The following is a 22,141-nucleotide window of genomic DNA, read 5'->3' as shown; positions in this document are numbered from 1 at the left end:
AACATCACCGTAAATACAAACACAAGATTGAATGTAACATACATAAAATGAAAAAATTGTCATAAAAATCCTTATTAATGGCAAAAATTACTTACATTTGGGTCTGCTTGCTCGAGTGAGCAGCCATGTTGGAAATTTCTCTTAGTTCTTCGTTTTAAGTGAGGTCCCGAAAAATCTTACTTTGAAGGGCTATCTGGCCCTTACCCCTCCAAGAGAATTGAGACACCCCTACGTTACGCTACCCCTTCACGTGAACGCGCCAAACGGAGGGGTAGGGGTAAGGGGTAGAATTGGGATTGGGCCTAAAACGGACTGATTTTAAAAACAGATATGCGTAAAATCTGCACTAATTTCTTTCGCATCCAGAGACAACCTCTACCTCCACTAGAATAGTTTTTGTGCCATTAACCAGAGTCAGTCATCTCATTGAAGCCTTCATAAAAACTAAGGTTCAAATAAATGTTTAATTTTCCATCTCATAGTAAAATGAAAATGTTTGATGCTGCAAATCCCTTAAAATAATCAAGCAATCTATATTAAAAACAAAAATAATACACAGAAAAGTATTTAGCCTATGTGCAACAATAACATAATAGTGCTAATGTAATGTCTTAACATAATATTGCTGTGACAATAGGGTTGTTTCTATTTAAATAGCTCTGTTTACACACTTAGTATAAGGGCATCCCTGCTCCATGCATCTCTCATCTAAGGGGTCTTTGCCCCGATAAACGTTGAAGACCCCTGCGTTAGACTGTTCTCAGATCCTGTTTAATCAACCTAATGAGTGTGTAGTTGCAGGAGCTCAATGTGACTAAATCCTGCCCTCTGTCGGTTCATTAAAGTACTACAGTTCAAATTCAGGCACTTCAAATATATGAACCTGCCTGTCAAAACAGTTTGATTTGATCCATTACTTTCGCTATGATTTCAAACGTTGACATGGTTTTACTCAGTCAATATGTATATCATTATAAATTAATATAAACATATTTTCACATGATGATTTTATCTGGAAGACTCACAAAAAAAGATAGCTTTTAACTGGGTTTTCACAGGCAGGGTCCCATATGGCAGCATTTCTTTAAATTAAACATTTATTATTTTTCTATCGTCTTCACTTCAGCAGTAAGACCCTGCATTTGTGAGGTGTCTAAAACCATACTAATATTTGTCATTTTGATTTGAATACTTGTATAAGATTGCAAGGTTTTGCACCTTAAAAAGTGTGTTTGCTCATGCTCAAATGCATGCAAAAACACATTGAATCAAAAATTTGAGGACTTTTAGCTTAAAATTCTCATGCTGCTAACAATATTCGTAAAACATATTAAATTTGCTTACCTTAACAGACAGTTAGACAGTCTGTTAACGTACGGCTTGATGTTATCACTTCAAGATTCCTAGTTTTTGCACCCATGATTCAAACCAGACCTCCCACGTTCAACTTAAGGGCTGCTCCTTTTCTATTCATTGCCAGACTCTTGATCTTTGCACGTACGGTTTGGAAGAATGTATATATATGTTGTGCAGTTCCTAAATGTATTTTAACAGTATTTAACAGTACATGCTTGTTTTTTGTAACAAAACAAGCTGTACTAGAAAATGTTAATTCCTCTATGTAGTAATTACAGTTACAGTTGACGCAAATGATCACAATTTAAGTGTTTATGTAATAATTATGACAAAAAACCTGCCTTATGTAATTAAAATAAGGTAATTCTAAACATTGGGACAAACCTCCTTAAAATGTTCTTTTTTTACACCACTTAAAGTGATAGATCACCCAAAAATAAAATTCAGTCATAATTTACTCATCCTCTTGTCATTTCAAACCTGTATGACTTCCGTAAAACACAAAAGATATTTTGAAGAATGTTGTTAATTGGCCCCCAATTAAGAGTAAAAGAACTAGCAATATCACTCTGGACCCCTCACACCCCGCACACTTTCTCTTTGAACTGCTGCCGTCTGGTCAGCGCTACAGAGCCCTGAGCACCAAAACAGTCAGACATAGGAAAAGTTTCTTCCCTCAGGCCACCTCATGAACAGTTAAATGTTCTACTGTGCAATAAAAAACATGTGCAATACACAACTATAAACTCTTATTTATTAAACATATGTTGTTGATATAATATTCAGCTATCCACATTCTCCTGCATAACTTGTATAGAACAGTATAATTTGTACATAGCACATCTGTACATACAATATACTGTCTATTGTCCTTTTGTCTAATACTGTCCTTTTTGTCAAATGTGTATTGTCTCTCACATATTTATTTTTTTACGTTTTGTTACCTGTGCCTTGTCACTTTTTTAACCTGTATGTGCACTGGAAGCTTCTGTCACTTAAACAAATTTCTTGTGTGTCCAAGCACACTTGGCAATAAAGCTCTTTCTGATTCTTCTGATTCCATTCACTTGCATTGCTTTTGTGTCCATACAAGAGAATGGGGGGCAGTGCTGTTACCAACTTTCTAACCCTGACCTAACCCTAACTTTCTGCAGAAGAAAGTCATAAAGGTTTGAAATGACAAGAGGATGAGTAAACAATGACAGAATTTTCATTTTTGGATGAGCTGTCCCTTTAAGTTACATAAAATTGAGCACAAATCTGTACAGTTTTGTATAAAACTTTACAAGAACATATATATATTAAATGATTAAATAACCTTAACGTGAATCAGACATGACATCTAGATTCAATCGATGATGCAGTACATGCTCTTCCAACTTATTTTTTTACACCACTTACATAAAAATGACCACAAAATTCCATTCCATTTCGGAGAGCATTTAATATAAACTGTTTAAATAGTGCCAACTATAAAAACCAGAAAGACAAAAAAATTTGTAGTTTTGTAAAAACTTTACAAGAACATATACATATTTTGATTCTCAAACATTTAATGTTCTCTAACCTTAAAGTGATTCCGACATGACATCTAGATTAAATCGATGATGCAGCACATGCTCTTCTAACAAAATTCTTACATTCTCAATATAAAACAAAAGCAGAATGCTCAGGATCAACTTAACTGAAGGCTCTCAGAGGCTCCTTCATCAGAAGAACAAATCTAACGAATTAAAATCTGTGTTGTCAATAGCAGTCTGACCCATTTCGGTTTGTATAAAGTCATCAAGATTCATTATAGAATCATCAGTGGAGGAGGGGTAGATCACAGTTTGTTCAGGCATCACAGTCGGAATAGTAGAAGCAGACTGTAAACTTCCATTCATCGTCTCGCTATTCTGCGTGTTGTTTAACATCTCCTGTAGATCTGTACTATCAGGCGAGAGGTTGCTAACCGTCATGGGAGACAACAGCTCGGCAAAGAACTGGTCATATTCTGGGCTGTCATACGCTGAGGTGCTGGACGTGACAGAGTACGGAGACAAGAGCGCCGTGCTGTCCGGCTTCGGGGCGATTTCTCCTCCGTTTACCAGGAGCTGGTTTAGCTTGGCAAGTTTCTTTTTCTTTTTCTTGAGCTTCTCGAGGAGAGCTATAGTAGTCAAAGACATCCTAGCGCCTGTGGAAGGATTATTCCCAGCTGGATTTGGCAGAGCAGTTCCCTTCTTGGTTAAGAAACCACTGAACGTTTCGGCCGGCTTTGCTGGGTAAGCTTCGTTGTTCTCGCATCTCAGAGTGGGTCTAGGTTTCGGAGCAGGAGGTCTTACTGGAGTAGACTGGAAACAAGGATGCCGTTGAAGTAATGAAGCGTGTTGTAGGCCAACTGGATTTCTAGCAATTGCTGGTGGAGGTAAGGGTGAATGCATTTCTGTTGCTACTGTCTGCTTCACTGCTGAGGATAGAGTTACTTCTGAGGAACCAGAACTGTGTGTCTGTGTGTGCTTCTGAGGGCTTGAAGATGGACACTCAGAAGACAAACTAGATGCTACTGGAAGATTGGGGACGACGGCGGGCACGAAAGCTGGGGACTGTGGAACCGGAAGATGTGTTGCCTCGGTAACGGCATTCTCCTCAACCAGAGTGAGGGTCACGATGTCCGTGTGTGAAAGTCCCTCAAACGTGTCCAGTAATGTGGTGTTGCCTATAGATGCATTTAAAGTGCTGGTATTGGTGACATCTGCGTCCTCGCTTAGAGTCATCGCACTTAGCACATACGTGTCATCGGCTGCAAAATCAGACAGGTGTTTATCATCAATGTCTGTGACGGAAGGAGCTGTCGGCGGGCAATCCTCAGAAGCACCGTCCTGTCTGGACTCTGGCTCCCAGAAAACGACGTGAATTTCCTTGGCACGGAGCGTAAACCTTTTGTGAGTGATGCTGTTAGGGTATTTCAAGTCATCAAGTTCCAGCCATGATCCTTTACGTAAGGAAAACATGAGATATATGAAATCTATATGAAACAGTAAATTATTTATGCAGGTAGATGCCTTTTATATAAAGTGACATACTGCACATTTCAAGTATACATTTTTGCACTGTCAACAAGGCTAGTTCTCCATCCAGTATGTGTTGTCCCTAGGAATCAAACCCCTGACCTTGCTGTTGCTAGCACTTTGTTCTGTTATTTTTATTAAAAAAAAAAAAACATTTTGACATTGCTGCACAAACCAAACCGTTAGAATGACTATATTTAAGCTGACACCATAATAAAAAGTCCAAAACACATCAACAGAATAAAAAAAAGTTATAAAACAGCACAAAAAATAAAACAAACTCACCATTACTCTGGCGGATCCATGTGACAAAGTGCTTGAGATCTTTATTGTACTGAAAGATAGTGCTAACATTGTAGTGTGTGCCCTCAAACTCAAATGCGTATTTAGAGATGTCTTTTCTTGGCAGGCCCTCCACGAAGTGAAGAGCAAACACAGAAGATAACCTGCAAAGGTCAACAGAAGTGTCAGTAAACTGCGAGTTGCATTTAAAGCCTCAGTTGTGTTTTAAGACGTAACAGTGGGTGAGATAAAACAACTCATTCGTACCTCTCAAGTACCATTCTCCTTCTCTGGTTTTTACGGTTACAGTTACTGCATTGAGTGCGGTGAGTCGCTTTCAGCGGGTGCCAGTCAGACAGAATCTGAGTTAATGTTGTAAGAGTGTTCACGCCGCTTTAGGACAAAAGGAGAGTTGCGTTACATGTTTGTGCATAAGTCTACATGTTCACTAAATATGTTAATGAGACCGAAGGCAGGGATTAAATATAAATTACTGAATGACACAGCAATGCTCTAAAAGGAAAAAATGTATTCAATCAAAACCTGTTTATGTCTCTTTTCTATAGAACACAAAATAAAAATTTGGTTTTGTGTCCATATATAATGGAGGTCACTGTTATTTGGTTGCCAACGTTCTTAAAAATCTCTTTTTATGCTTAAGCAATTCACCCAGATTTGGAATGACATGACATTGTATCATTTTCATGGCTTTGAATTTTGTTCCTCAAAAAGAAACATCTGAACCTAACAAGTACCTGCTGTTGACAGTATAACCACAGGATGTGCACTTAAATTCCCAGCGGACAGTGTGCTGGAAAAGATCCTCGGCCCATTTATCTGACCGCAGAAGAAGAGGGAGAGCAAAAACGGGCGTTTCTTCCTGACCTGTGGGACAGACAGACAAATGTATCATTTAAGACAAACCACAAGCAACAAACAGTTTGATATGATGAACAGCTAAGCATTTAAGCAGCTAATAAATTATATTTTACCAATTTCACACTTGAGTGTAGGTTGAAGGAGTTTGAAGAGTGACAAACGGAGAGCAGAGAGCTGTCGCTCCGCCTCTTTCAGGACGTCAGCTGGGACTCTGGTTACCTTGTCTGTTGTGAGAAAAATATTCATTTTTAGCTTAACTTTCATTACACTCGCATTATTCCAAACCTGTATGACTCCCGAAGAACCCCAAAGACGACATTTCGAATAATGCTAGCCACAAAATTTACTTCCATTGTATGGAAATACAAAATATCTTAAAACATCTTCATTTGTGTTCCACATAGGGCAGCTACTAGTCGATAAAATCGATAATGAAAATAGTTGTTAACGAATTTCATTATCGATTAGTTAGTCTGTGACGTTACTTGCGAGCTGCGCAGTTATAAATCAAGCGCATCTTCTGCCCTTTTAAAATGACCATTATAGATGTGTCTCTCCGTTCAGCGCGAGGTTCGCAGTTTAAAGTCAGACGTGTTTTGCATGCATCTCTTCAAGCCGCGCCTTTTTAAAGTTTGAAGGGGAGAGGTGTTTTAAATGACAAAATTAAAGATTATATTAGCAAAACCCAATTTGTGGCTAAATACCCTGATTTGGGGGTTTATTTTGTTCAGAGGTGGGAAGTAACGAAGTAGTACATTTACTTGAGTACTGTACTTGAGTATCTGTACTATACTTAAGAATAATTTTTTTCTGGATACTTTTTACTGTACTTCACTACATTTGACTGACAAATATCTAACTTTTCATGCTACAAAAAAAATCTGATTTCCTTGGCCAACCGTCCCCTCCCTCCCACATTTGGGAGAGACTATTGTCAGCTGCTTCTAATATGACACACCTGAATCAACTCATCAGCCTTGGTGTGTTAGTTAGGGAGACATCCACAACATTTTGGGAGAAGGCTAATGAGTTCAGTTGTGTATACTTTTCCCATCTCCGATTTAGTTATAAAAGATCGAATTAATCTTTTTATCCGATTAATCGAAAAAATAACTGTCCAACTAATCGATATCAAAATAATCGTTAGTAGCAGCCCTAATACAGGTTTGGAATGACATGATGAGGGTGAATAAATGGTGCAAATATTTTCGTTTTTGGGTAAACTTTCCCTTAAAAAACCCGTCTCCCTCTTGAGACAGCAGCATTTCAACCTACGACACTTCATGTAAGGGTGTCAAAACAACTTGCTGACAAAACCCCATTGTTGATCCCTGAAACGGGTTTCAGATTCTTACCCTCACACTGCTGTTCCTTTGCTTTTACGTAGGCACATGTCTTATCATACGTCGAGAAAAAGTTCCTAACCACAGAGTCCGGTGCATTTACATCCTGATTCAGAGCCTCCCTGATCGTCCTGCAGTTCACAAGCATCACCAACAACGAATCTAACCAACACAGGTTATCTTCATTTTTCCAGAAGAGATGAGGTTGCAAAGGAACCAATTCTACTGGTGATTCAATATCAAATTCAACCATCTCCTCTGTCTCATCTTGAGTGCTAGATACACCATCATCCTTCTTGTCTACATCCAAGTCAACATCCACATCAGTGCCAACGGGTACCTCCTCAGGATTTTGTTTCTCAGTGTCATTTATAGAGACAGTGTTTGTTTCAAATATTAACTGTTCCCCAGTTAACATTTCAGTGTGATTCGGATGGGTGGAAGCATTGAGATTGCATGGCTCGGAAAGAGCAGACAACATCTCTAGGTTCTCATCTTTTGGCCGTTTTGAAGGGGAGGATATGTCATCAACCTCAGACTGGTTCAAGGATTTCCTCTTGCATCCCTCAAGAGTTTTAGACAAACTAGAACGCACATCTTCCAGTGGTCTGCTAACCAGGGGGTAAAGGCACTGCAAAGGCACAAAAAAGGAAAATCACAGATTGTCTGAATTATTTTTGACAGTATCAAGAAAATGGGTAGAGGAAGAAATGGATGAATATCCTTACCACTTTATTTGTACAGAGCATAATGGTCTCCTCCAAATTGATGGCATAGTACCGGAGAGCATTTGTCTGACCTTTTGCCAAACACCAAGGACAATTCCCAGGTGATGCATTTTTGTCTTCCCACTAAAGAAACAAAAATAGAATGAATTAAAAGCAAAGGGAATGCAAAACCAATACACATTTGCAAGAAACTACTTTAGTTAAACACATCCACAATATATTCATGACAATTCTTTCGCCTTTTACAGATTTCCTTGATGCTCTTGTTTCGTTTGGCCGAGGGTGGGGGGGGTCAATTTCCAAACTATAGTTTTCTTTCGTTCCGTATCCAATCGAGATCAATTGGCAGGTGACAGCGAGCTTTGCACAAGTGACAGGGGAAGAGAACTGAGTATAACTGACTTTTCCCAAATACCCCACCACTGCTGGGGTTGGACCTCCTATACCAGTGTCTTCGCCGTTCATTTTCCTGCCACTGATGCTTCTGTTCTCTGATGACTCCTGCTCCCATAAACTTGACATAACCGTGTCACCTGCTTCACGCGCTGCAGTGAGAGAGAATAAACTCTGAAACATCAACTCAGCATCCAGGAATCACTAACTTGACCATCACTCTCCACAGTTTCCATCCCAAACACACTGTCACACGAAAATTATAAATGTGGGGGGTAATCAGTGCTTGCAAAACAGCAAATGGTTTTGAATTTAGATAAGATCATAACAGAACACCCTGTTAAAAAAGTACTTTAATGACCTAAGTGGTTTGTATTAGAAATACCATTTCCTTATCATAAATCTTTAGGTATTATTTTGGTAGGATTTATTGGTATTGTATTGGTTCATCACACTAACACCCACTTACAAATACTAGTGTAACGTTAATTCTTTTAAAAACAAATGCACTCGATTTCGTTTGCATTTGATTTTGCAACTGCCACTAGAGTAGAAATACAGCTGTAAAGTCGAACACAATGCTAAGAAATGGTTAAATGTCTAATGCTAAAAACACGCCATCAATTTATAATACAACCATAGAGCAATATTTTATACATTTATTGTTTATGTGCTCAGCTGATCTCCACCGGGCGCGACTAACGAGCAGATCGCCCAAACCGTTAATTCGATCTCATTCACAACTAAATCCCCAGGTGCAGATCACCTAATCCAACACATACCTCAAAATCGGATCGAATGTAGAGATTTTCCAAACACGATTTCATAGAAGCATTCGGTTGTTCGAGCACGCCGGTAGGAGACATTTCCATGTGCATGCTCGGTCGTACGCTCAACGTTCGACTTCCGGTTTTGATGGCATGCTAAATAAAGTTTTTACAAAAAATATTTTACGACACAAGAGCGCCATCATCCGTATTTCGTGTGTGTACTGCAGCTATGTGGACAATTCAAATCTGGAATTAAATTACGCAGCACCACGGATTGACTCAACAACAGTATCAAAACAAAGAAGCGTAGACTATAATTAACAATACAACATCGGACGTAAATGCACAGACAGAATTGTGTTAAACAATAAAAATAAATAAGCATGATAGATGTGTGTAAATATAGAAGAAATATAGTGATTAAATCAGTTAATTATTTCAAATTGATAACCATAAATTTCACTTGATTAAATGACAAAGAGTCGTTAGATTATATGTGTGTCTAATCTAGTTTGCCGCGTGGTGTTAATAAATGTGTGTGTCTTAAAAGTTATTAAATTAAAATATGAGTATCTTAAGAATTTCAAATGTGTATTTGAAGAAACGCGACTAATAATATAAGAATGATTAAAGGTGTTATGGTGTTGGATACATTAGCCTAGACTTACTTAATAAATATGACTGTATAAAGAGCATCTAGTGAAATCACAAATCGATATCACCATCTGTAACACCACACGTGTTCAGTAGCACATAGCATATTTGTGCGTCAGTCAATGTCCATGTGCTTGAGCGGCAACGCTCCTTGCAAGGAGCCGTAGGGCGCTACAACTGGTATTGTGAAACAACCGATTTGGTTATATGGCCATCAGTTTCCCATCAAGCTCCCTTGGCGGTGAATCTGCTGACCCCCATTCCTCACAATACGCATTTGCATAATTTTTTCAAGATTTAGTCATTAACATGCATGGGCGTCAGTTCCCCCGTGTGCTTATGGTATGAAATTAATTTGGTACCTAATTATGGCCTAGATAGAAATGCATATGTTATTCCAGAAATAAACCATCAGAACAATAAATATGTCAAAGGCATGACCGCCTTCTTTCTGCGATAGATAGCTTTACGTATTAGGCTTTCGCATATAACCAAAGCGATTTAAAGTGCATTCAGTGTGTCAGGGACCACAATGTGTCATTCAGTTAAAGGACCACAATGTGTCATTGCAATTATTAAATTAAGGTAAAAGTGCTAGTTGGTGGAGTGTACTTTGTTATTTGGTATATAATTACCATTTTAAGAGTGTAAATTTGGTTCCTCAGATACAAAATTAATTATACTTGTCTTGGGGGTATTGTCATTTAATTATTCAAATCAAAGACTTGCTAAGTCTAAGAGGTTAACCTATGACGTTGTTTCATATTAAATCAACATAGAACTTAGTAAATGTTAAGTCTTTGATACTCAGAAATAGATTCCGTCGGTTAAGGCGTCGTTATAAATGTATGTCATTTTGCATAATTTTTCGTTAAAATGTGACTTTGACATTCACATAGTGTTTGATCTCAGCGGAGAGTCATCTGACACGATCACTCTTTCGTCGAGCACTTCACCCCACAGCTACACTGACACTCTATATTGACTTTCTCATTCATTCAGCACTGCGCGTGGAACACATAGAACACAGTACTACTACAGCCAACACAGTACACACAGCCTTTGCTTTAAACTGAGACAAGAAATACACACACACTCGGTATTTTGTATTTACCCGCCATTTAAAACACTCGTGACGTTTCACAAAGGGCAACCAATCCCAGTACGGCTGTTATTAGGACAATGGAAAGCGTTCATCCAATCGCGGGAATGTTCGGCGTGGCGGCAGCCAATCGAATGCAAGCCCTATTGAGAGTAATGCTAGAGGGTTGAGAGAGCAGACTGCTGCGTAGAGCTATTACATCCACATACAGCCATTGCAGTACATTCACTATCCAGACAAGACAGCGGAAAGTGTCAGCTTATAGACATTTGAAAGTGTGAGGTAAGTACAAAAATCGCAAGAAAAGGCCAGTAAACCACAAAAATTTAAATTTACGTAGTAACAGAGCATTTTTAATCGTGAGGGATTTTTTAGGTAACGTAGCGTTTTAAAACGCGGGTATTATCACCTCAGAATAAGAATAACCTTTTTAATTTCATTTGGCTTGGTGTAACGTTACGCCTTAAAAAATTCTGGAAAAGACTCCGATTTTATTTGAGGTGTTAAAATATGAAAATGTAAAAAAAATATTTATTCATATTTAAAATACTCTGTTTAACGTTAAGCGGACAACTAGGTGACAGAATTGCGTACAAACAAGGTCTATGGACGGTGATAGTGCCAGCCAGCAGCCATTGCAGCGCTTTACAAGGGATGTGTTTCGGGAGCAGACAGTTAACTATGAAAAATGATATGAGAGGAACAGACTGACAAAAAAATAAGTAAAACGCCATTTTTGTATATATGCATTTACAGTCTCGGATAAATTGAAATAACAAAGAAAATCACCTCAGGAGCTGCGCTTTACTGTAATGGCTGACTGTACTCGCATAGGAAACAAGGCAGAGCCATAGGCAGACGCAGTTCGCTTCAACTTTTTCAAATCGTGTTTTCTACCCCGTCGGACTAAAAGTACGGGGTTTTCGCGGTGGAAAATAAAAATATCATCTTTAGTCTTTTCAATGCGGGTATTTTCGTATTTTTCCGTGCGTGGGAAGGATGTTAAATTAGGAGTTAAAGTGATGTAGGTAATGCGGTCGCTCTGCTCCCCCTATTGCAAAGCAGTGTAATGGCTGAGCGCTGACACAAAGAGAAGGAGCCATATTCTCAGTGTTAGTGCATGAAGACAAGCGGCCATTGCGAGCCCACTGCAAACTCTACACAGCACAGACCCAATGTATTACTATACACCGGGCGAATGCACTGGGATTTTTGCGAAGGAAACAATTTTCGGTCAGGAAAACCGACCCGCACCGTTTGTTTGTAGTGTCCAAAAGCGAGCAGGAAGGCGGGTGGAGACATTTTAGGGGGACTTTCTTTCATGAAGAAGGCTTTCTCACAAAATGGAAGAAGAAATATTGCTGTCGTTGTTGACCTCCTTTACTTCAACGAGACGAGAGTGTGCGCCATTGCTATTTGAACGGTAACTGTTACATTGAGAGAAATAGGCTGTTTTCAACGGGGAACATAGTGAAAGTGAACTCGTTTATTAAGAATTTTTAACGCGTTTTGCGACATTTCGCGTAATGTGGCATTTAAAAGAACTTGATTCCGCTTTGTTATTTTTACACTTTTTAACCCTTTTTAACTTAAAAAAATATTAATTTCAAAAGTTTGAGGATTTATAATAACTTTTGTGCGTTTCATTAATACGAACGGGTCTTTTTTTGTTAAAGTAGTTTTGTTGAAAGTAATTTCTAGGATCATGTTTCCATCACAAGATGTCAAATTCGACGTGAATTTTTTTAAATGTGCGCTTCGCAAATACTACATATTGAACAAAACGACAAATTCAATGCGGAGCCTTGATGTTGATTTAAAAAATGTTTTTCGCTTTTGTAGTTAATTTAGTTTTGGAGAGGTTTGTGCTACAAAGTGAAATTAGACGTTTGTATTTTAAAATATAATAATAAAATGATTTAGAATTTTGTTACTAAAATTATTACATTTTGTTTTAAGGATATCTAAACGAAGATGGGGAAGGATCCAACAAAGCCAAGAGGCAAAATGTCCTCTTATGCATACTTTGTCCAGACCTGCAGAGAGGAGCATAAGAAGAAACATCCTGAGGCCACGGTCAACTTCTCTGAGTTTTCCAAAAAGTGCTCAGAGCGATGGAAGGTCAGTTACAAGTAAATTTATTTGATTCATTTATCTACACTGCATTCATTCCAATTATCCTGTTCTCCCGAACAATGATGTTTAAAATATTTTTTTCCTTCCTCAGACCATGTCTGCCAATGAAAAGGGGAAGTTTGAAGATATGGCCAAACTTGACAAGGCACGTTATGAGAGGGAGATGAAGAACTACATTCCACCCAAAGGCGAGAAGAAGAAGAGGTTCAAGGACCCCAATGCTCCCAAGAGACCCCCGTAAGTTCCTTTGTATGAATACATTTTTATGTATATATTAATAAATTGGCATCAAAGGCGGGTCATAACCATTTTTTGTCCTTTTTTCTGCTAAAGGTCTGCCTTCTTCATTTTCTGTGCGGAGTACCGTCCCAAGGTGAAAGAAGAGACCCCGGGTCTATCCATCGGAGATGTGGCCAAAAGACTTGGTGAGATGTGGAACAAAACATTGGCTGAGGAGAAGCAGCCATTTGAGAAGAAGGCAGCCAAGCTGAAGGAGAAGTACGAGAAGGTGAGAAAACGATGCCATGCCTATACAGAATCATACTCATTCATGAGACCCAAACTGCCAGTCAACAATTAATATCTGAACTTGCTGTAAAAGTTTCATTTTTGAAATGCTCTTGCTTCATTTTAGGACGTTGCTGCCTATCGCTCTAAAGGCAAAGTGGGAGGGAGCGCAGCCAAAGCCCCATCCAAGGCTGATGATGATGATGAGGAGGATGAAGATGAAGGCGATGAGGATGATGATGAAGATGACGAGGATGACGAGTAGATGAATAACATTTAGAGTTTAGCTTGTTGTCTATAAAGCATTTAACCCCCCTGTACACTTTACTGAGGCCATAAAATGGGTAAATAAAATAAAAAATTGAATAGGAAAAAAAAAGGCGTGTATGATATGTTTTTAAGTTGTACAGTTTCTTTTGTTTTCTTTTTTGTATAGTTAACACTACAGAAGTGTAATTTGTGTTTGTCCAAATGCCCTAACCCTTAATTTAGTTCTTGGTTGAATTTCTTTTAGATGGTTCCAACACCACTATCCTTGCCCGGTACAGTTAAAACTTAAAAAGGGGTTGTAAAATTGTCTTGGGGTTCAATGGAGTTTTAGAAGTGCACAGCACGCAACCTAGTTTCATGTGAGGTTGTAGTTCATATCTTAATGTACTTTTTGTTTACTCTTCAGATCAAATATTATCATTAGTAAATCGCCGTATCAAAGTTATTTTACTGTATTTTCAATACCACTGTAATTGCAGAAATTAATAAAAATGTAATTGTTTTGTTGACATTCTGGTATGCTTCTGACATCAATAAACTTTTTTTTTAATAATGTTATTTGTTCAATTATTCTTTTCTTTTCAGATCAGTTTGCAATCTAATTGTGAAAAGGCCTGAAAGCACTCGGACGCTGTATGCTTTTTATATTTTTAAGTTTTTAGTAAAGCACTAATTTTTTTAAATCATTTTCAAACATTGCTAGTTTATTAAAAGGTTATGTGCGTGGGTTTGTCATTTAAGTGACGTCTTTGTCAAAGATTACATAAAATATAATGAAATACATGCAAAACTTATTATGTAGCTATACTAAATAACATTGTTAGAATTAATTTAGGTTATTTTTTATTATCCAAAACACTGATTTTTAGCGTCTGTATTGAACATTTTATTTAAATGGATAGGGTTCCATAGCATCACAGACAGTGCTTGTTTTATGTTGTTAGTAGAACAAGAGTTTTCAATGTAGGGTTACAGTACGCTAGTAAAGCTGCTTTTAGTCCTTTGGGTATTTCGTGACAAACACAGAGGTTTAAAATGAACACAGGACCGTAAAATCTCGATTAATCCGAGCCGCCTTCTGTTCATTTGACTGCACCGCAGATTATAAAGGTATACAGCGACATCGTGTGTTTAATTATTGATACTGCCGGATGGTTTCATAAGGGCCATTTCATTACCTCCATAGAGTTTCTATTCTCGATTTTCATATTATTATTTTCATTATCTTATTTTTGAGCTTGTTTATTTTAATAAGTAATGGATAGCAAATGGTACAATTTGTGACACTAAAAAGTTTCCATTGGCATAACGATGGATGGCCAAACTATATATATCTTCCTCGTGTAACAACTATCTCGGTAATCATTATTCAGACCACGCCCACAATCCATGCAAGCGTTCATCATTCATTCAGCGTCTCTCCGCGGCCATGGCAACATCAGCGGGGTAACGGGCTGAGCTCCGGCGAACGTAGAATTGTTTTGAATATAGGTAAGAAATGTATTAATTTCCATTAAAATTATTGCAATATGTATAGAACATTACTGTCATACCGTATGTTCTCAGAACGGTTCATAAACTAAAATCTAGGCTTCGTATTTAGTTTCTGCAAATCCTTTTTGTTATCGCTGGCCTAAATCTTTGGCATATTGCACTGTTGCATTATGGGTAACGTAGTGCTCTATTGTAGCGTTCGCTAATTGTCTTTAGCTTATGGCAAAGGGAAAAAAACTACAAGTCCCATGTAAAGCGAGAGGTAACAGCGGTGACGTTTGTGCACTTTTACAATACAAGCACAAATTGCTAATTTTATGCAGTTATTTATTTCGAATTTGTTTTGTTGGTTGTTATAAAAAGAGGCGTGCGGTTAAATGACACAATCGGAAGGGTGCTGGACAGTATTAAAGAGCTCACGTTAGATGATCGTCAACGGAATATTGTCTTAATTTATGACATTGTAAAATCAGCGCTACAACTATAAACAAAAGTTTGGTAATAGTTCAGAGCATCTTTGCTGCCTAATAGCTTGTATAGAAATCCACTAAGCGTGATCGTTATCAGTAAATCCACACAGTGCTTCTATTTCTATCATTATAAATGATTGATTCACTTTTGTTTCTTCTTATCTCTGTTGTGTTTAGGACTCATGGCCTTCAGTCAGCCCCATTTAAACAAACAGCACCGATAAACCTGTAAACAGCATTGCATTGAATCGCTGAAACAACCTCCACTTGCATCATGAATTTGACTGAGATTTGTGACAATGCTAAGAAAGGAAGAGAATATGCATTACTGGGAAACTATGACTCCTCCATGGTGTACTACCAAGGTGTTATACAACAGATCCATAAACACTGCCAGTCGCTCCGAGATCCTGCCCAGAAAGTCAAATGGCAACAAGTAAGGCACCCTTGTGTATTGCATAACTAAACCATGAATACATTTTATAAGTATTCAACAACATTTACACAGCTGTGAAATCTGTTTGTTATGTGTATAATATTAGGTATAGACTACAGTTTGCATTGTACACTTATTTATATCCCAAGACTATTGTTTGTATTCTGTCCACATTTGACAGAATTCAAAACCAATGTGACCAGTCAACTCTTAGAACATTGGAGTTTTTTTCTAGTTTGGAAAGGACTTAAGAATTAATGCAGCTCTCTCCCTTGAGCCCAGGTTCGACAGGAGCTGGCAGAGGAATATGAGCAGGTAAAGAGCATTGTAAATACCCTGGAGAGTTTCAAGGTGGACAAGCCAGTTGATTTCCCCAACCCTCAGCCTGAAGAGAGCCCAAGGGACCGTAATGTCTGGCCTCCCCCAACCCCAGCGGAGCACAGGTAGAATAGGCAGCTGATTACCCAAAACCCAGCAGAGCTCTGGGAGCTGCAGAGCATGTCAAACATTCTTTGTCATAATACTGTCACTGAGGTGTACACTCATCCGCTGTTTTCCTATTCCAATGTAAAAATAGCACGAGTGCATTATTGAAATTCCATGAGGCGGAAAAGTTAAAGAATAATTTTTGTGGTTTTGCAAATACAAAGAAATCGAATGTATTTTATTCCAATTATTTATCAGGCATCTGTGATACAAAGCAAGTACAAAAGAACTGCCATGCAAGATGTTCTTAATATAATTTACACACATTAATTACGCACCAACTTTTTTGAAGTTGATTCTTAAATGTAACAATCTGTTCACAGAGGACCCACTCAGGTCAAGAAACCAATAGTTGGATCAAAGCCACAGAGAAAAGAATCACCTGCTATGCAGCATCGTGGACCTGTGGGGAGGGGTCAGCCGAATGTCAAAGCAGACAGACCGAGCACTCGAGAAGGCCGCAGCAATAGAGTTAAAGATGAAAAAGTTTGTTCGTTTTTTTTTTTAAAGTTATTAATCAACTTCTTTTTTAATCCAGACATATTGGGGCGGTGTCACGGACAGGGTTTAAACCTAGTCCCAGACTAATTTAAATGTTAGAGGTGTCTTAAAAACAACTTGCACTGACATATCTTAAAACATATCAGTGTGATTGTTTTGTCTCAAGATGCCCACCAGTAATGTTTTTTTGTAAAGTATGTTTTTAAAAACTACTTAAATATCCAAATTTAACCAAGGCCTAGTCCTGTTTTAAAATAATCCCTGTCCGGGAAACCGCCCCTTTAAGTTTCCTTAAATGACACCAATAATTGAATCAGAACTTGTCCATTTGTGTTCTCAGAGTAAGAAGAATGGTCAGGAAGGTGCTGGTGATGGAGAACAGAGAAAGTTTGATGGCACAGGCTATGACAGCGACCTGGTAGACGCGTTGGAACGAGATATTGTGTCCAGGAACCCCAATATCCACTGGTAGTGTTTTAATATAAACTTTTTCAGTCTGAGTTTGTGAAACTGATAACAAAAAGTGTGTATTTAAAAATGCAGTAGTTTAGTTTTCATATCGTACTTCAATACACACAAATACGTAATGTGTTGAGTCAGCAGTGGCAGCTGTCAGTCAGAGGCAGTCGGTGATTCAGTGCTCGACCTTGATTCAGGCAAGCTGTCATGTGTTACTGTTCCTACAGGGATGACATAGCGGATCTAGAAGATGCCAAGAAGCTACTGAGAGAGGCAGTGGTCCTGCCAATGTGGATGCCAGACTTTTTCAAAGGGATCCGTCGTCCGTGGAAGGTTAATACGTATATCTGATGCCATCTAAGCTCATACACATACACAGACACATATGGATACATACTCTGCGTTTTTATGTTAAATGTTTTTGTTAGAGCTTTTCAGGTGTCATTATTTCATCCATGTCATCTTATTATGGTATTTTGTCCACTAGTGGGCGCTGTTATACTAATTTATTATATAGAGTAGATGGCACAAACTCTTATTAGTACTGTTAAATTCATCACAGATTGAATTTTTATCTTCAGTTTCTTTTCCACGTGCCTTCTGGTCCACTCAAGTATTTTATTTTCTGTGCGTTTAAATGCCTGCTAAATGCTTGTGTGGAGACGATGACCAATATGTTATTGTCTCAAACTATCAGGGGGTGCTGATGGTGGGGCCTCCAGGCACAGGCAAGACCATGTTGGCTAAAGCAGTTGCCACCGAATGTGGCACAACTTTTTTCAATGTGTCCTCTTCTACGCTCACCTCAAAGTACAGAGGAGAATCTGAAAAACTGGTGCGGCTTCTCTTTGAAATGGTGAGCAAGATTGCAAAAACCTATAATTCTGGTCCCAGCTAGTTTGACAGACTAGACAGATATTATGACATTTTAGAGTCATAACTGTACATTTTGTAATAGACTAAATGCCAAAGTTGTATGGACTGGGTTTTCCGGTTCCTAGTGTTTGGTTAAAAGACTCTTTCTTTCTTTGTCCCAACAGGCTCGATTTTATGCCCCCACAACAATTTTTATCGATGAGATCGACTCTATTTGTGGCAGACGTGGCACATCAGACGAACATGAAGCCAGTCGGAGAGTGAAGTCAGAATTACTGGTCCAAATGGATGGTGAGTTAAACTGGTCCGAATAGTAGGTGATATGCCATCAAACGTCACAACCTCATTTTAACACCATCTGGTGTAACGGCATCAGGTGTAGGGGGCGCTCAAGAGAATGACGATCCCTCTAAGATGGTAATGGTCCTGGCGGCCACTAACTTCCCCTGGGATATTGACGAGGCTTTGAGGAGAAGACTTGAGAAGAGAATCTACATTCCACTACCCACCGGTAATCTTAAACACAAACACGTCTGTCAACAGGAAAACATTTCTTAGGCAGTCACGGCTCCTCTGATTTCAACACGCCTGTCACCCACTCATAAACTGACTAGCCTGACTAATTTCTATCCATTCGGTTAGTCTTGATATGAGTCACGACTCATGATGTTTCATTGTCTGATGAAACTCTTTTGTTAAAGTTACAGTCCTGTGTTTGACAATTGAAATGTAGTTGATTCTAGAGATTCTCACGAAAGCATCTTTCACCCCAAAATCATTGAAGAAATAGGGCTGTCAAACGATTAATGGCAGCCAGGATAAAAGTTTGTGTTTACATAATATATGTCTGTGTACTGTGCATATAAACTTTGTATTTATATACACATACACATACATAAAAATGTAAAAATATTTATATATATAATTTCAATTATTGGTGAATATAAATAAATACATCTAAATGTTTATAAACACAAAATGAATATGCACAGTACACAGTCATATGTCATGTAAACACAAACTATTATAATGGATGCGATCGTTTGACAGCCCTAGTAAGAAATTCTATTTAGGGTAAAAAAAATATATTTTTGCAATTGTAAGACTATTAAATGTCATGTGAAATGATAATGAATTAAAAAAATAATTTGACGATAATGAAAATTAGAACTGCTAATAAAATATACACGTTTCCGGGGTTTTATTTTGGATAAACAGAAAAATTAGTTGTCTAAAAAAAGTGTCTTCCTGACCTTAATATCATAGCTGAAGGACGGGCAGAACTTTTGAAGATCAACTTAAGAGAGGTTGAAGTGGCGTCTGATGTGGATCTGACGCTCATCGCTGAAAGAATTGAGGGCTATTCAGGAGCTGACATCACCAACGTCTGCAGGTACAGTTTGCTTTTGGGATTAGGCGTAACATGTCGTTCTGAATAGATGTAATTTGACAAATTTTGAGCATGATTTTGTCCTTACTGAAAACTTAATGCTGTGCTAAGCGACAAAATCACAGCCGATGAGTACATATCTGACGTTCAATGGAAATGATGGTGTGAAGTGATGAAGTACAGTACAAGATTATTAAATCGATGAAACATTGATAAAATGACGAAAATTACACATGACTGTAAGAAAATGTATTGAACAGCGTGAACTTGTATTCCACATAGACCTATTTTCATTCACAGCTAATTAAATTTGACGTTTTCCAGTGGCTGCCCACTTTTTCAGGGCACAGTTAATGGTTTTAAAATGAGGCCGTACTTTTAGATGTGTAAATGTGACCGATGGACCTGTGGTTGTGCTTTCAGAGATGCATCAATGATGGCCATGAGAAGGAGAATCCAGGGTCTCAGCCCGGAGGAGATCAGAGCACTTTCTAAAGATGAACTTCAGATGCCAGTCACCATGGAGGACTTTGAGCTGGCACTCAAAAAAATATCAAAGTCTGTCTCAGCTGCTGACCTGGAGAAATACGAGTCCTGGATGTCTGAGTTCGGGTCGGTTTAAAGAAAAACCGAATCCCATGGGTACGGCACACTTTAGAGCAATACTTGAAAAAGACACGGTTTTATGTCTTAAGACGTTTTAATATCTAAAGATGCTACTGAACATTGTAGTCAAAGCAATGTCCTGCTGTGTTTGTTTATGCTCGGACCATAAATTGGCAGAAGTGCACTTCAGAAAAGGCAGACGCCTGTTGCCGTCTGAGATATGACACTGAGACACTTTTATTCATTGTTTGTAGCATTTCAGTTTTGAGTGATTTCTAAATCCGTTTCTGCTAACACAGATGGAAATGACCTGAATGCTAATAACACGTTTTAGGTTTCATACTGTGAAGCTTGTGAAAATGAGACTTGATAAGGGAGAGCAGCATTATCCAGATGTTGGATGTTTTTAATGTTTGATAGTGTGTAGACACTCATACTGTATGTGCGGTGTTTTATTTGTTTTACTTTTTCATGAGACTTACAATCATAATAAAATGTTATATGTATTCTCTTATGATTTAATGATGTTTTTTTTAACCAGAAGCGTTACAATAATGACCAAGTTTTTGATCTGAATGCATTCAATTCAGTGCATTTTATCCTGAATAAAACAAATAATATAAATGTTATCTTCCAGCTTAATGTAATTTATCTTGCTTTCAGTTGCTCGGTTTCAGTCGAGTACGGAATGTCTGCTTTTCATTAATTCCGGATGGATAAAATCATGTCCCACCCTACATTTGTTTCTCATTGAATATCCTGTTTCAAATATATCAGATTACTGAAGTCATTTCATGTTGATTAGTACACAAAATACACAATATAATTATCAGACACTACATTGAAAAGCTCTGGAAATAATAGAAGATGTTCTATTGTCCCGTACTGCAGCAGAAGGGTGTGACTCAGTCATCCGGAGAGGGATGAGTCTGTTATTGTGGGCTGTGTATCGTGAGTGTGTAAATGTGGGTTGTGTGTGGATGTTGCTTTCAAAAGCCATGCTTGCCTTCTCCGAGCATCTAATTTTAAGTTCAGTAAATGTATGTGTATTCAGCCCAAGGGCTTATTACGAAATATTTTTAGTCATCAACGATGGCCAGCACTTTGAACGTCCATAAGACACAAACTGGTCTAACTATGATCACATGCATATATGGAACCAAGCACACATGTGTAATGGCAGATGGACGTGACACGGCGAGTGTGTATGCATAGAGAGTGTGAATGAATCAGACGCACGGAGAAGAGTCAGGCAGGCTGACAGGAGGTCCGAAAGTCTTGAGTGGTCTTTAAATGCCACTATACACAGCTACAACACAGACCAGCTGGTTTTGTTTCTCTACTGAGTATTGAGGTGTCATATTATATTCATATTGACAATAACCATGAAATTGTGATTATTCATCATGTGTCTATACATATGATAATATCATAAATAATTCAGCACCAGTATCCAACATAGGAGGCAGAGTTAAATGTTAAACCCATTTAACATTTTGTCTTAAATTGGTTATAATTTCTCTCTTTCTAAGCTTGTTATTTGAGGGGAAAATAAGATGAAAAATTAAATGAGTTTGATTAATAGCAACATTACTTATGTTTTCCAAATTTATAGATGATACAGCAATTATGTTATTATTTGTGAATTCTTTTGCCCATGATAATCTAATAGCGAAAATGGGATTACTACTGAGTATGTTGGTTATGAAAGAAATTGCAACTGCAATTATACCAAATGCATTATACCAAACACTTGTTTTAAATCAGGGAAATGCAAAATATATCCTATTAGGAGCCCATTGTAAGCCCAAATAAGTATTTATTATTATTACTATTAAAACTGGGAACAACTAGTAATGAATTGGGGTCAGATGGGACAAGTATGTGAACTAACCAGTACAAATGCAAAAATAACATCTAGTACTCAATAATAAATCTATTGGAGGATGCAAC

General features: G+C 38.0%; 3 protein-coding genes across 6 annotated transcripts; 2 read left to right on the top strand and 1 right to left on the bottom strand.

The window, feature by feature from the left end:
* Positions 1–2,580: 2,580 nt before the first annotated feature.
* uspl1 (ubiquitin specific peptidase like 1) lies at positions 2,581–8,933 on the bottom strand. Of its 4 annotated transcripts, XM_057321727.1 has the most exons (9): positions 8,814–8,929; positions 8,041–8,183; positions 7,639–7,761; positions 6,923–7,541; positions 5,681–5,791; positions 5,444–5,573; positions 4,956–5,081; positions 4,692–4,852; positions 2,581–4,330 (listed from the first exon to the last, which is right to left on the bottom strand). In XM_057321727.1, the coding sequence occupies exons 2-9, from the start codon at positions 8,158–8,160 to the stop codon at positions 3,066–3,068; spliced, it is 2,655 nt and encodes an 884-aa protein (XP_057177710.1). In that variant the 5' UTR covers positions 8,161–8,183; positions 8,814–8,929; the 3' UTR covers positions 2,581–3,065. The 4 variants fall into 4 exon arrangements, with proteins under 4 accessions (XP_057177710.1, XP_057177712.1, XP_057177709.1 ...); XM_057321729.1 differs by lacking the exon at positions 8,041–8,183 and having other exon boundaries at positions 8,814–8,933; XM_057321726.1 differs by having other exon boundaries at positions 2,582–4,330; positions 8,041–8,924.
* Positions 8,934–10,721: 1,788 nt separating this feature from the next.
* hmgb1a (high mobility group box 1a) lies at positions 10,722–14,028 on the top strand. The gene is made up of 5 exons (XM_057321890.1): positions 10,722–10,839; positions 12,517–12,678; positions 12,785–12,930; positions 13,027–13,201; positions 13,328–14,028. The coding sequence occupies exons 2-5, from the start codon at positions 12,532–12,534 to the stop codon at positions 13,463–13,465; spliced, it is 606 nt and encodes a 201-aa protein (XP_057177873.1). The 5' UTR covers positions 10,722–10,839; positions 12,517–12,531; the 3' UTR covers positions 13,466–14,028.
* An 803-nt stretch (positions 14,029–14,831) lies between these two features.
* Positions 14,832–20,928, top strand: katnal1 (katanin p60 subunit A-like 1). The gene is made up of 11 exons (XM_057321238.1): positions 14,832–14,961; positions 15,612–15,870; positions 16,153–16,313; positions 16,680–16,842; positions 17,198–17,325; positions 17,544–17,649; positions 18,014–18,172; positions 18,357–18,483; positions 18,569–18,703; positions 19,459–19,585; positions 20,006–20,928. The coding sequence occupies exons 2-11, from the start codon at positions 15,709–15,711 to the stop codon at positions 20,202–20,204; spliced, it is 1,467 nt and encodes a 488-aa protein (XP_057177221.1). The 5' UTR covers positions 14,832–14,961; positions 15,612–15,708; the 3' UTR covers positions 20,205–20,928.
* Positions 20,929–22,141: the final 1,213 nt, after the last annotated feature.

Source organism: Triplophysa rosa, linkage group LG22 (genome assembly GCF_024868665.1).
Source record: "Triplophysa rosa linkage group LG22, Trosa_1v2, whole genome shotgun sequence".
Taxonomy (NCBI): Eukaryota; Metazoa; Chordata; class Actinopteri; order Cypriniformes; family Nemacheilidae; genus Triplophysa; species Triplophysa rosa.
This window is presented reverse-complemented; position numbering and strand designations above follow the sequence as displayed.